Here is a 14002-nt window from a genome sequence, read left to right on the forward strand (position 1 = left end):
TGTGCCTGTTCCTCCTTCCTCCCTGCCTTCCTGGGCTTTCAGTTGTCTTCGGGGAAGTCCCGCTCCCAGAAGGCAGAAGTCCCATCCCCTGACATCCAACCCCCCCAGAAGTTCTGACCCCAGCACTGAGTGACACCTGGTGCAGGAGCACCTTTGAGTTTGGGCACTCAAGTGTCTAAAAGGTTCACCATCACTGCCCTACTGGTTCAATGTGTATGCAGAAAATATCATATGAAGAGCAGGGTTAGAAACAGAAGATGGAGGGGTGAAGATACAAGGAAGGAATATCAGTAATTTAAAATATGTGGTTGACATCATACTACTAGCAAAAAAAATCACAGACATGGAACCATTACTAAGGAAGATAAAAGAAAAAAGCGCAAAGGCATGCTTGCTGCTTAACCAAAATAAAATAAAATAAAATAAAAAAATCACTGAATCATAGAGTTGGAAGAGACCACAAGGGCCATCCAGTCCAACTCTATGCCATACAAGAACTCACAATCAAAGTACTCCCAACAGATGGCCATCCAGCCACTGTTTCCAAAGGAGACTCCACCACACTCTGAGGGAGAGTTTTCCACTGCCCAACAGCTCTCACTGTCAGGAGGTTCTTCCTAATGTTGAGGTGGAATCTCAAATAAAAATGTCCACAGATAATCTACATAAGTTCAACCTAGAAATGAAGAAATTGAAATAATTAAAGAGTTCCCATACCTTGTATCAAACATTGGTAAGAATGGTGACTGCAGTCAAGAAATAGGAAGAAGACTAGGAATGGGAAGGGCAGCCATGAAAGAACTAGACAACAATCCTAAAGTGTAATGATATGCAACTGAATACTAAAGTTAGAATTGTCCAAGCCCATTGTATTTCACATCACCATGTATGGATGTGAGAACTGGACAGTGTAGAAAGCTAATAGGAAGAAAATAAACTCATTTGAGAGAAGAGTGCTGAAGATACTGTGCACAGTTAAAGAAGTTCTAGACTAGATCAAGCCTGAACTTTTCCTGGAAGTCAAAATGATGAAACTGAGGCTGTCATACTTTGACCACATGATGAGAACATGTGACTCACTAGAAAAGATGATACTGGTGCGAGACAGACAGGTGCGATAGGGCGTCCTTGTCATGTGTGAGGGGCGAGGCTTCCAGATGCCCCTTGCCCCTCACACATGACGAGGGCGTCAAAATGGCAGCACCCTGTACAGATGGGCGCCGCCATTTTGACATGATGGACACTTAGCATCCACACGTCATGGCACCATAATGATGTCGCGAGTGCACCATTGGTGCACTGCGGAGTCATTATGGCACTGCAAAAAGAACCTGCTTTTTGTGGGTTCTTTTTGCTACGCGAGGAAGCCATGTATTTTGTCTGCTGCAGCTTCCTCATGCAGCAAAACAAGGCACGGGCATACTGCCCTTTTTTGGGCTGTCTGTACTGGGCCAATGTTAGGGAAGGTAGACGGCAGCAGAACGAGAAGAAGACCACATGCCAGATGGATAGACTCATTTAGGGAAGTCATGGCCTGAATTTACAGGACCTGAGCAGAGCGGTTGAGGACAGGGACTCTTGGAGCGGCCTCATCCACAGGGTCACCATGAATTATGATCAACCTGAGGGCTTTCCCCTTATCTGCTTTCTCCATAACATGCATCACAATTTTGTTTCCTCTTATCTTCCCTCCCCCTAAGTTTTATATTGTATAAAGCTTAGAAATATTGTAAATGTCCCTCATGGGGCAGTTGGTGTAGTTCCTTGGTCATTTTCATTTGCCTTTCAGTGATGTTCTTTGAACTGTGTGGTGTTTTGTGCCACTGAGTTTTTGCTGTCTTCAGACAGTCTTTCCCATAAGTGAACGTTACTTAATAACCATCAGCCTTGGTTTCATTTTCTGCTTTAGAGATTTTGGAGGAAAAAAATCCCAGCAGTGCTTTATACATAGAACAAAGCTGTAATATTTCAGTCTTCTTTCTTCTGTGTCATAATTGAGGTGATTGTGTAACTGAGGAAAACACTTCTTGGTTGGCAATCATTACACAGTTAGAAAATTAATTCAGTCACAAGATTCACAGCAAGGACATATGTATTTGTTAGAATCCTCCTTTCTTCCATATCTGAACTGTAATCAAGCAAGATAATAATTTATATTATAAAAATCATCAGGACTGCTTCAGAGGTTGGGTTGAGATTGTTTTATGGCTGTCAGAGAGGAAAGTTAGGTAGAACATGCTTTATATATGGGAAGGAGAAACATCTGTCTCAATCTTTTTTATTCCTATGGGAATCTGTGCACTTTGACCATTTCTGCCACATGGGCACACAGAACATGGACTTTGTGTTTCAGTAGTTTTACCTTCATCCTAAATGACAGGAAAATTATATTCTGATGATAGCTTTTTATTTGGAAAACTGAAGCTGGACAACAGCAAGGATGCCAGCGCCAACAAGCTGTTGTTCATTTCTCGTTCCAAGTCTGTTGGGTTGTACAACTGGCATCCAACCTGGGAGATGATGTCCACTGTAGCAGTGGGGTCTGGTGGCTTTTAATGTTTTAGCCTGATTTTTAAAAGAACTATGCAAGGCACCAGATCTTTTGTGGGGATAGGACTCAACACTTTGATAAGTTCATAGTAAAACCAGGAGTGGATTCATCACCCCACAGACTGGGAAGCCATCAGCTGCCACTAGACTGTGCAGTGCTGACGGTTTCATGGATGGCAATTGGAATGCAGCCATATAATTTCATTTGTTTTTGCTTTAGCATGTATGATTTCATTTGAATTTAAATAGAGATTCTGTATACTTAGGGTTGCCATAAGTCAGGACCTCCAAACCGGGACAAATGTAGGACAACATTTTCAAATTTAGGACACATTTTTTAAAAAATGGAGGACATGCAAAAAAATTTGATGATTTTTAAAAAATGTTAATATAAATGCATGTTTCTTAGGCACCCTCCTCCTCCTCCTTCTCCTCCTCCTCCTTCTTCCTCCTCCTCCTCTTCCTTATCCTCTTCCTCCTCCTCTTCTTCCTCCTCCTCCTCTTCCCCCTCCTCTTCTTCCTCTTACCTCCTCCTCCTCCATCTCTTTCTCCTCCTCTTTGGCGCCATGCACCAAGAAAGAGCGCTTTTCCATCCCCCTGGCTGGCCCAGAGGCTCACTCCTCCTCCTCTTCCTCCTCCTCCTCCTCCTCGGCTCTGAGGCTGGCCAATAGCCCCGCCCCCGCTTTTCTGCCATTGGCCAGCCAGCCTGAAGGGGACAAGCACTCCCTATATGGCCTCGTGCGCATGCATGCAAGCGCAAGCTGACGCCGGCCACAGCTCCGGGGAAGTGCTGTGGGCAGAGCGGCCGCGTGAAGAAGGAAGAAGAGGAGGAGGAGGTAGGTGGGCTGCACACTGCATGCACACAAAGAAAAAAGAGGAGGAGGAAGAGGGCGGGTTGCACAGCCGTGCGGCTGCGCAAAACACAAGGAGGTGGGGGAGGAGGAGGTGGGTGGCTGCTGCGGGAGCGCGCAGAGGAGGAGGAGGAGCGCTGCCCGGCCCACAGCAAAGGACAAATCCGGGCCCAAGCTGTGAATTGGCGGAACCGGACCAGGACCGGTCCAGTTCCGCCAAAACCGGGACAGTCTCACCTGCAGGCGGGTTATGGCAACCCTATGTATACTGAAACAGTGTTGCTAATGGATATGTGACTTTCTTCCAGATATTTTGCTAGCTTTATTCTTCTGTGCTGAATTTTGAGTGGGTTATTGTGTAGTAATCTTTCCTGCCACCTATCAGTTAAAATGATGACTGTTTCATCTTTACGCCAACACTCCTTCTTTTTCCATTTCTCTTTTTATGCCTTTGAGAATGCTCCAGAGAGTCAAAGTGATCTGATTCATTTGCTGGATGTTGTTGTTAACTGCCCTTGAGTCGACTTCAACTCATGGCGACCCTGTGGACAAGATGACCTTCTCGGCTAAGTTCCTGTAGGCTCAGGCCCATGTCCTCCCTGACTGAGTCTAACCATCGGGCATGTGGTCTTCTTCTCTTTCTACTCCCTTCCCACCTTCCCTAGTATCAGTGTCTTTCCTAATTATTCATTTTTCCTCGTGATGTGGTCAAAGTACAACAACCTAAAGTTTAGTCATTTCCACTGCCAAATAAGAATAAACTTCACTTGCTTGAGCTGTAGCTTGGATCTGAAACTTTTCTGGTTATTCTAGGTGACCACATAGAAACCCAAGTAATCAACAGAAACCATACACAAACTAGAGAGGGCTTCTGTACCTTTAATGGTTTTGTAGAAGAGAGAATTTCAGCAGATGTTGCTTGTCACATGGTTGCTTGACAAGCAACACCTGCTGAAATCTTTTCTATTCAACCATAAAAAATACAACTGGAGTCCTGTCTAGGTCTCATTCTGACAACCCTAACATTCTGTCTTTCTTTCGACTACAGCTGAATAGACCACCACCAAAAAAAAGCTACAAAGCACACAGCTGCAAATTGATGTTGTTTTCTGCTGCTCCAGAGGCTAGAACATGGAACAATAGATGCAAGTTACAGAAAAAGAGATTCCACCTCAACATTAGTAAGAACTGTTTGACAGTGAAATGCACTCCCTTGGAGAGTGGTGGAGTCTCCTTCCTTGGAGGTCTTTAAACAGAGGCTGGATGGCCATCTGTTGGGGATGCTTTGATTGTGGCAGGGGGTTGGACTCGATAGCCCCTGTGACCCCTTCCAACTCTATTATTCTATGAGTCTATGTGCGTGCATTGGATATGTTAATTTTGTTAATCATCATGCAGTTGTATGCTTTGTAGCATTTATTGTGATTATCTGTTTAACTGATGTCCTCTGAATGTGTGTTTCACTCCCCTTATAACTGATTCAAGCCGGTGTAGTGCAGTGGTTTGAGCATTGGACCAATGGATACTTATCTTTCTCTTTGTAAAGTTTTTTTTAAAATAATTTTTTCTTTGCTACTTTTCATTCTGCAAGGGAAAAGATATGACTACTTATATCATTTTCCCCATGACTTGTCTTTTCTTTACAATAAAATGTTACATATCCCTGTTTCCCCCAACTTACAGCTGACATGTTTTCAGATGGAATGTATGTTCAGATTATTTCTGTCACATTAAAGAAGACAATGTATGTGATTTGTAGTCCTATTAATGTTTCCTGTAAGGCTTCTTTTTTCTCCCCAAACACCATGTGTTGCTACTCACATCTCATTGCCAATGCTTATGTCAACTGAGAATATCCTCTTGGATGTGTATATGTCTGTGGACACACATGTGCACAGGATAAGTTGTACTGATAAGTGAATAGGAAACAAAAACACAGGTGGACAATATCATTAGGGCCCATCAGAATGACTCCAAAGTGTGTAAGTTTTTGATTTCTCCAGAATACTTTATCAGGATAGGTCAGGATTCATACATACTATGAGCTGTACCTGCCTCCCATATCCACCATTTTCCCTGTCTTGCAGCCCCCAGCCTTTACTCAGGCTCCCCCAAAGTCCTGTGACTTCAACCATGCTTTTCTTATTGGAGGGCATGTTCACCACCAAATAGTAACTTGGTGCTCTGTTTTCTCTTCCAGCTTACACTTTGTAAACTGCTTAGGGAGTGCTTAAGTGCACTGATAAGCGGTATAGAAATGTACTTGCTATTGCTATTCCAAAAATGTGATGTGGAATCCATATGTTGCAATCAAATTTTGGGCACAAATGCATTTCCAACATTTCTCAGATGAAAAATGGGACACATGTAGCCAGGCAATATCAGGGCATGGCCAAGATGTCAAATTTCCTTTGCCTGGGAAGGATAAGATTCTGTCCATTTTCCCTTTTCCCTTGCAGAATTAATTAAGTAAAAATTATTTTTACACTTTCGACTCTGTTCATAGCAATTGAAATAATATAAGGACAGAGGGGAAAGTGGGAGGAAGAGAATAAAACTAGGACATTTGAAAAGCAGCTGAAAAAATGGGACACCAGAGGATTCATTGGGATTGTCCAGACAAAATAGAAACAGTTGGAGGGTATGCAAATGGTGTGAGAATGGCATAGTACAGCTGCTTCCAATGGAAGGTAAAAGATATGAGTATGTGTGTGCAATTACTCACCTCTGGTGTGAGTAGTAATCCCATTGATACAGTGGGTCTTCTTCATTTAGAGCTAGCAATAAAATATTTTTTAATTTTTTTTTCTAGAGTTGTTATTGGAAGATATGGAAACAAGGAATGTAAAGGGCACTTCATGGTCCCCAGTGCTGTAAAATGAGTGATCTATAATGTTCTCTTTGATTTTCTTGCAGGAAGGAAAATGTCTCTATGTCATTCTGACAATGGCCATGTACTGGTGCACAGAAGCTCTGCCATTGTCCGTGACTGCTCTTCTTCCCATCGTTCTCTTCCCCTTCCTTGGGATCCTCCCAGCCAACAAAGTTTGTCCCCAGTACTTTCTAGATACCAACTTTCTCTTCCTGAGTGGCTTAATTATGGCAGCTGCCATTGAAGAGTGGAATCTGCATCGTAGGCTTGCTCTGAGAATCCTAATGTTGGTAGGAGTTCAGCCAGCCAGGTAAATGGATGAAATAACTGAGTTTCTTCCCAACTTTGTGCCAGAAAAGCAGAAAATGAAGCCAGTTTGTCTTTTCCTGTGACATCATTGCAGTGACTGGAAAAGCTGCAGCAAATTAAATTTTCCTTCTTATGTAACAAGTGTAAGGACTGGACCTGACAACGCTAGATGACAGCTTTGGACCTTGGAAATTCAAAGAATCCTTCGGCCAGCTTCCAACATTCCCTAGCTAGTATGATCATTGGTCACGCTAGCTGGGAAATTCTGGAAATAGTCATTGAAATAAAGCTCTGAAAGTTACACATTTTTTTGTGTGTGCACATAAGCACATACGTGCACACAGAATCATTAAGGATGAATCTATACTGCAGTCATGGAAACTAATACAGTTATTGTGGCTCCAAACAGGCAACAGTGGAAGATGCAGTGTAAGTGGATTCTAAGAATTAATGAGTTTTGTCCTCTGATACATATTAATAGGAAGTACATTTGCCTTAGAATAATGTGTGGGATTTCTTCTGAGAAAATATCCTTAAAATTACACTGCCCAAACTTGATTAAGTTTGGACTCTATGTCCCATACTACAGCAGGGTAGGCCCCACTGAACTGAGTGCAGCTGACTTAGCTCAGAGCAGATACATATAGGACCATGCTGCAACTCTTCCTTTGAAATCACTGGAAACTATGGGCCTGTACAACAAGCCAAAATAAAGCTTCTTCGGGTCATTTTGGAGGTATGCTGTTTAAATGATGCATGCGTCTTAAGAGGCCAGAAGCTGTGCCAAAGCCACGCTCCAGTCCTAAGGACTGGAGCACTGCTTTGGCACAGCTTCTGGCCTCTTAAGATGCGTGTGTCATTTAAACAGCATACCTCCAAAGTGACCCGAAGAAGCTTTATTTTGGCCTGTCTGTCTGTATGGCCCCTATGTGATTAAAATTTGGCTAGATCTTATACACACAAAATTGATTTATAGTTAATGCAAGTATTCCTATTCTTAACACATTTCTCAAAGCAAAAAAGAAAATTATTGGCGATCATTAAGTACAAATAAATAATATAGAGATGGTGACATCACAAAAGGCCAAGACTGAGCAGCTTTTCCTCTTTGATAGTTTAACATAAAGCATGAATGAAATATGACCTCTGCAAAAGAGGTTTATTTTTTGCAGCAAATACTTTGAGTATCTGAAACTTTCATTCCAGGCTTGACTTCCAAAGGTGCTTCCGTGTAGCCAGCGCTTACCTAGCTACATGGTAAAATCAAATCCACAATCCAGTAAAGGTCAGCTCAGTATTTTTAAACACCAAAAGACATACACTAATGTAATACCAAAACATACACAGAGATTACTAACACTTGCCTTCAAACAACAACAACAAAACAGGAAACAAAAACAGGAATTAAACCTTGTAAAGGGTCAAGCTAAGCCATATATTTTGCACATTCTGGAAGCAGAGGTGCTCCCTCAAGTGGGGAAGATATATGTTTTTCATAGCATGTGATTTTTCTGATTTTCCTATATCGCCTATAGCTTGCTTTGTTTTGTGGTCACTGAAATATAAAAATACAGGCTCAGTTTGCAAACTTGGTTGTTGAGACACAGAAGAATGGATTAGTTTTGGGAATGATTTCATTCTCTCTAGTTTTGACTCTAAAATATGGATCTTTAAAAGCCTGCAAGAACACAAGAGACATGGCCTAGAGCTGAAAAGACTGTAATGCAGACACCAGGCAGACCTCCATTGAAAAAGCATTCCAGAGTTGTGGGGTGGGTTGGAGTGGGACTGGAGGCACTGAGAATGTGCTGCCTCTTTAATCTCTCTTCTCCCTCTTATGCTAAGTAGCAGTTGACTGTTCTGTATACCAGGAAACTGCCGGTTATTCTGGTAGTTTCAGGCTTCTCCTGTGTTGCATTGATTCTAGGCTACCTTCCAAGTTGTTGTAAGGAGATTATGTATGTGAAATGCTGAGGATTGTCCAAGTACTCTGTGACTGTATACACACTAAGTATTATATACACTAAGCATTAATAATAGGTTCAGTCTTGCCCTGGAGACCAGAAATACATTCATGAAACCCAAATAGTTAAGCAAGTGAGCCATGTTGTGTGCTATAAAGAAAGGGTAAGTAGGAAATGCTTTTGGCCTGAGGTTGCATCTAATTTGGGATACAGGGGGTGCATTCCTGCAGTGGCAAGGCCAAGGATCAGGGGAGGATCCAAAGCAAACTGATCTGTGGTGTGTGCAATTCTTACCAATGTGGACATCTGAATTTTCGCAAAGCACCTCAGTTCTATTCTTCTTTACTTTGAAGGAAATCTTACTGCAATAGTTTTCTGGTAGAACATAATTCCAACTCAAGAGGTTTCCAGGTTGCAGCCCAGGGTTTAGTTCTATGCTTCCTGGGCTGCAAACAGGTCAATAGTTAATCTGATTTTCATTAGAGTCATGGGAGAGGGATATGTGGGGAAAAAAGTGAAAGAAGCAAGCCTTACAACAACTATGAGGCAAAAACCAAAAATAAAAACACACCAATTGATTTAAAAAGTTACAGCTAGACATACTACTGATGATGTGTCTAACTAACATTACAGGCAAACACAAATATAGAACTAAAGCTGGGCAGCAACCTTTATAAACAAAGCATATGGAAGGTTCTTATCCCTGCCCCCCCCCCCAACTACTAAGAGAAGAGAAATATAGCTCTTTGAATGCTGTTGTAATCAGATTAACAGTTCTCCCAGTTGTATAGGCTTGAATGTTTTACAGAATATGACTGAGAGATTTGTTCTTAATCTTAAAAGGCCTTCGACATGAGATTTTCTCAACAAAAAATGACCCTGTAAAACTCTCTTTTCTCTTTTCTTTTTGTTTGATAGACTCATTTTGGGAATGATGCTGACAACGTCTTTCCTTTCTATGTGGCTTAGTAACACAGCCTCTACAGCAATGATGCTGCCAATTGCAATGGCTATTCTGAAGAGTCTCTTTGGAGAAAAGGAAACATCCCAGGAGCTCAAGAGGGAGAAAGAGGAAAATCAAGGTAGATCCACAGGAGTAATAAGATCTTTAAACATATGGTTTCTTAAAAGAAAAAACCTAAATTGGTTGCCAAGGTGTTGTAGGACTATCCACTTGTAAGTCCACAAATTTGCACTGGAGTATGTAAAAGTTAGTTTTGGGGATTCCTAGAAACCTTTTTCCATGCTGGCAGAGAGATTCTGGACCTTGTGGTCTAGAAGGTAACTATTTTGAAGGCAACTATTATGTCAAAATCACATCCCCACATAGTTAAAAAATCAAGTTGTTGGGGAACTATGGTCAGCAATTCTCAATGGCAATTTTGTGTTGGTGGAAAAGCGTAATCCTCTCCCATGTCTGCATTAAAGGAGTGCATTGCAAAAGCAACGTTAAGCACTGAAAGTGAGATTCAGCCTGGACCTTTCAGCACTTCATTAAGTAAATGAATTCATTCATTTGGCATGGCCTGCTCAGTATGGGTCTGATGAAGAGCCTTGCTTTGGAAATTACAAAGCTTCATAGGACTTCTGATGTAAATACTGGTGGAAAGCACAAAAATAAGAAAACCTACTCAACATGGGCAAAGAAATTCTGATGCTTCAATTGTTAGATTGCAGCTCTCATTATCCTTAACTGCTGGCTGTGTTACTGAGGGCTGAGCTGGAGTTCAACAGCCTCTGTAGGGCCAAAGGTTTCCTGCTCCTGCTCTAAACATTTGTAGAAAAAAAATTAAATGAGATCCTTGCATGGGATCTAGAAGCTTGCCTCTCTTCAAAACATTTTTCAGTATGCAACTCTTCTAGGATAAATGTGTATAAACATTTGCATCTTGTAAATGTGGGTCTCTGGCCTACTTGATCTGTTTTTGAGATACTGCCCCCCCCCCCCCAAGAAAGAAAGAAAGAAAGAAAGAAAATCAAAAACCCTACCTGTCCTGTTTGCATAAATAATACTTATTAGGTGTTCTCCAAAAGCTTAAGGCATAAGACTGATCAGAGGATTTTCAGCAGAAGCCCTTCTGAAGAACCACATACAAACAATATAGGAGAGGGGCTCCTGGAGCTTATTCTTTTAGGTAAAAGGGGCTGTTATTGGAACACCGTAACAACACTATCCCATGTGTAGCCAGACACATTGCAATTGGCCAGCCATCGATAGCTATATCATGCCATGTGTAAATATTCCAGCATGGTAGGGGGTTGGGCTGGACAGCCCTTGTGGCCTCTTCTATGATTCTATGATTTGATTACACTTGGCTTGATTATAATTGACTTGATGAAAAAGTTCTAGAGCTCATGTTAAATAGGAATCAACAGTGAGATGTGGTGGCAAAAGTAGCTAATCAAGAGAAGGTAAAGTGGAGTAATAAGTACCACTCTCTTCTGCTTTAAGAACCAGAATGGCATAGTGGTTTGAGTGTTGGACCAGGATTCAAATCCAACCTCTCAGCTATGGAATCCCACTCTGTGACCTTGGGAAAGTCATACTCTTTCAGCCCTAGTGGAAGGCAATGGCAAATTTCCCTTGAAGAAATGCAGTGGACCCTTGTTACACGCTGGGGTTTGGTTCCAAGATCCCCGTGTATAACAAAATCTGTGGATGCTCAAGTCCCATTAAATATAATGACATAGCAAAATGGTGTCCCTTATTAAAAAAAATGGAAAATGAAGGTTTGATATTTGAAATGTATACTTTTTTGGAACATTTTCAAGCTGTGGATGCTTGAATCTGTGTATAAAAAATCAGTGTATATAAGAAGGTCCGACTGTATTGGCACGCACACCCCAGCCCCCCATGATAGGGTTGCCATCAGTCAGAATTAGGAAGGAACAGAACAATAATAACATTCTGCTTAGGTGAGATTTCAGCTGAGGTATTATGTCCACTTCTGGACACCACAGTTTCAGAAGAATATTGACAAGCTAGAATGTATCAAGAAGAAGGCTGTTAAAGATGAAAAACAAAACTCCATTAGGAATGATTGAAGAAGTTACGGTATATAAATTTACCTTAGAGAAGACTGGGACGATCGAGAGGTGGTAGAATAATTATCTTCAAATATCTAAAGACCTGTTGCTATTGCAGAGGATACGACCTGAACCAACTGATTCAAATTGCAAGAAAATGGATTCCAATTATACATTAAGAACTTCTTGGCAATTGAGTGAAGGGGCTTACACGTTCAAGAGCTTTTAGATGGTGGAATAAACTCCCTCAAGGTGGTGGACCTGCCTTCACTAGAGACTTCTTTTAACAGAGATTGGATGACCATCTGTCTGATGTCCTTTAGCTGTGGATTGGAAATGATGATTCCCTCCACTTCCACAATTCAGTGTTTTCTATGACTCTGTGGTTACAGACCAATATATACACAACCTGTACAAGTACAGAAACCCAGTCCTTTGGAAAGGAAAAAGAGATCCACAGTACATTTACACCTGGCCTTCCACATTTGCAACTTTGACTTTTGCAGATTTAATTATTTGTGGATTTTATTAATATGTTCTCTCTAGGTCCACCAAAAAATTCTGCTGGAAGTTGACCATAGAGTTGCACTGGAGGATCTAAAGATTCCTAGAGAAAACACTTCTCTAGACATTTGTAGGTCCTGCAACATAATTCTATGGTCAAATTCAGGGAGATGTTGACCACAGATTTCTGCTGGAGAACCTAGAAATTCCGAGAGAAGTGTTCTCAGGTTAAAAAAATGTACTGTTTATTTATTTGTTGTTTTTTTCACCTTCACAGGGGTCCTGTGCCCCTAACACCAGTGAATGTGGAGGGACAAGTGTATGTTATTTTGTACTCCTTTCCTTTCCTTTTATTATTAGAGATATGGCAGTGAGCCACATTTGTATCATTTCAGTAAGAAATGAGGGTTGCTAAGTCAATGAAGTATAAAACATGACAGCTCAAAAGTTACTGGTTCACTGAACAGATAAGGTTTACATGCCTTCCGCAGCAGAGTGAATAAGTCCATAGACTTTGACCGCAGTGTGCTTCTTTTTTTGTACTGTTCTGTCTATCCTAATATGGGGAAATGGATAAAGTAGGTAACATTTCTAAATGGAAAAATTTATACCAGGAAATCTGGGTTCAAAAGAGTAATGATTCTGTTCAGATCAGTGAGCAGCTGAGAATTCCTATGGTTAGTGATCCTAAACCAGGCATCCTTACAATGCAATAAAATAGTAAGGGTTGAAAAGAAGTGAGTGTGTGTGTGTGTGTGTGTGTGTGTGTGTGTGGAGGGGGGAGTAAAGTAAAATCAAACATATTATGGATGCATAAAAATATCTGTAAATAAAGATTGGTCATTTTCTGAATGTTTCCAGGGAGAGGAGAATAAATTTCAAATTAATGTTTTTGTTAACTTAGGCCCCATACAGACAGGCCAAAATAAAGCTGCTTTGGGTCACTTTGGCAGTATGCTGTTTAAATGATGCATATGTCCTAAGAGTCCGGAAGCTGCACCAAAGCCAGTCCTAAGGACTGGAGCGTTGCTTTGGCACAGTTTCCAGACACTTAGGACATATGCATCATTTCAATAGCATGCCTCCAAAGCAGCGGTTCCCAACCTTTGTTGGGCCGCGACCCCCATTCCAGGTGAAAGTCCTGCCCGCGACCCCCTCATTGGTTAGGAGGCGAGAAAGGGGCAGGACTTTTGACTGCCTACAAGCCCCAGAGGGCTTTGCAGCCAGATGTCCCGCCCCTTCCCAGCCTCCCAACCAATCAGCGGGCCACCGGGTAAGAAGGAGCAGGACTTCCGGTCGCAAAGACCACTGGGGTTTGTAGTCCCGGCCCTCTCGCCTCCTCCTCGCGGGCCCCTTCGAGGGCACCTGTGGGGGAGGAGGCGACCCCGGCCCTTTCTCCTTGCAGTTGTCGGCGCTAGTGCCAGCACCCGCAGGGAAAAAGGGAGGAGGGGGAGGCAGGGGGGAATCCCAACCTGGCGACCCCCAGGTTGGGAACCCCTGCTCCAAAGTGACCCAAAGCAGTTTTATTTTGGCCTGTCTGTACAGGCCCTAAGAAACTTAAAATATCCAAATCTGTCATTTTATTGAAAACTGCTGTATGATTAGTAGATGTAGATGGAGTTTCATGTTTCTAGTGCTACACCCTCATCACAGCTTAGGAAATTGTTACTTAGGAACAGAAAGGCAGATATGATGTTCCTTTAGAAGCCTCTTGAAAAACAATTCTGCTTTAATTCTCCCCTCCACCTTGTTATTTATAATAAAAAAATTTTAAACACATACTTTATAACATAAAATTACATACAGTGCTACCTCGGGTTACGAAATTAATTCGTTCCGCGGCGCCGTTCATAACCCGATACATTTCGCAACCCGAAAAGGCGCTGGAAAGCCGCTGGCCGCGCTTCCGATTTGAATTTCACGCC

At 42.0% G+C, this 14002-nt stretch overlaps 1 protein-coding gene across 4 annotated transcripts in view; it reads left to right on the forward strand.

Moving 5' to 3' along the window:
* The window catches only part of LOC149315689 (Na(+)/dicarboxylate cotransporter 3-like), a 75679-nt gene that overhangs the window by 25343 nt on the left and 36334 nt on the right, over positions 1-14002 (forward strand). For 3 of the 4 annotated variants that reach the window (XM_089513903.1, XM_089513902.1, XM_089513904.1), the window contains exons 2-3: positions 6318-6583; positions 9465-9628. In XM_089513903.1, the coding sequence (XP_089370029.1) occupies positions 6348-6583; positions 9465-9628 (400 nt within the window). In that variant the 5' untranslated portion in view covers positions 6318-6347. Of the gene's footprint in view, positions 1-4518; positions 4583-6317; positions 6584-9464; positions 9629-14002 lie in introns of those variants that run through there. The other variant, XM_089513905.1, reaches the window with a different exon arrangement.

The sequence above is a fragment of the Sceloporus occidentalis genome, unplaced genomic scaffold (genome assembly GCF_023333645.1).
Source record: "Sceloporus occidentalis isolate IW3139 unplaced genomic scaffold, rSceOcc1.0.p SCAF_3, whole genome shotgun sequence".
Classification (NCBI taxonomy): Eukaryota; Metazoa; Chordata; class Lepidosauria; order Squamata; family Phrynosomatidae; genus Sceloporus; species Sceloporus occidentalis.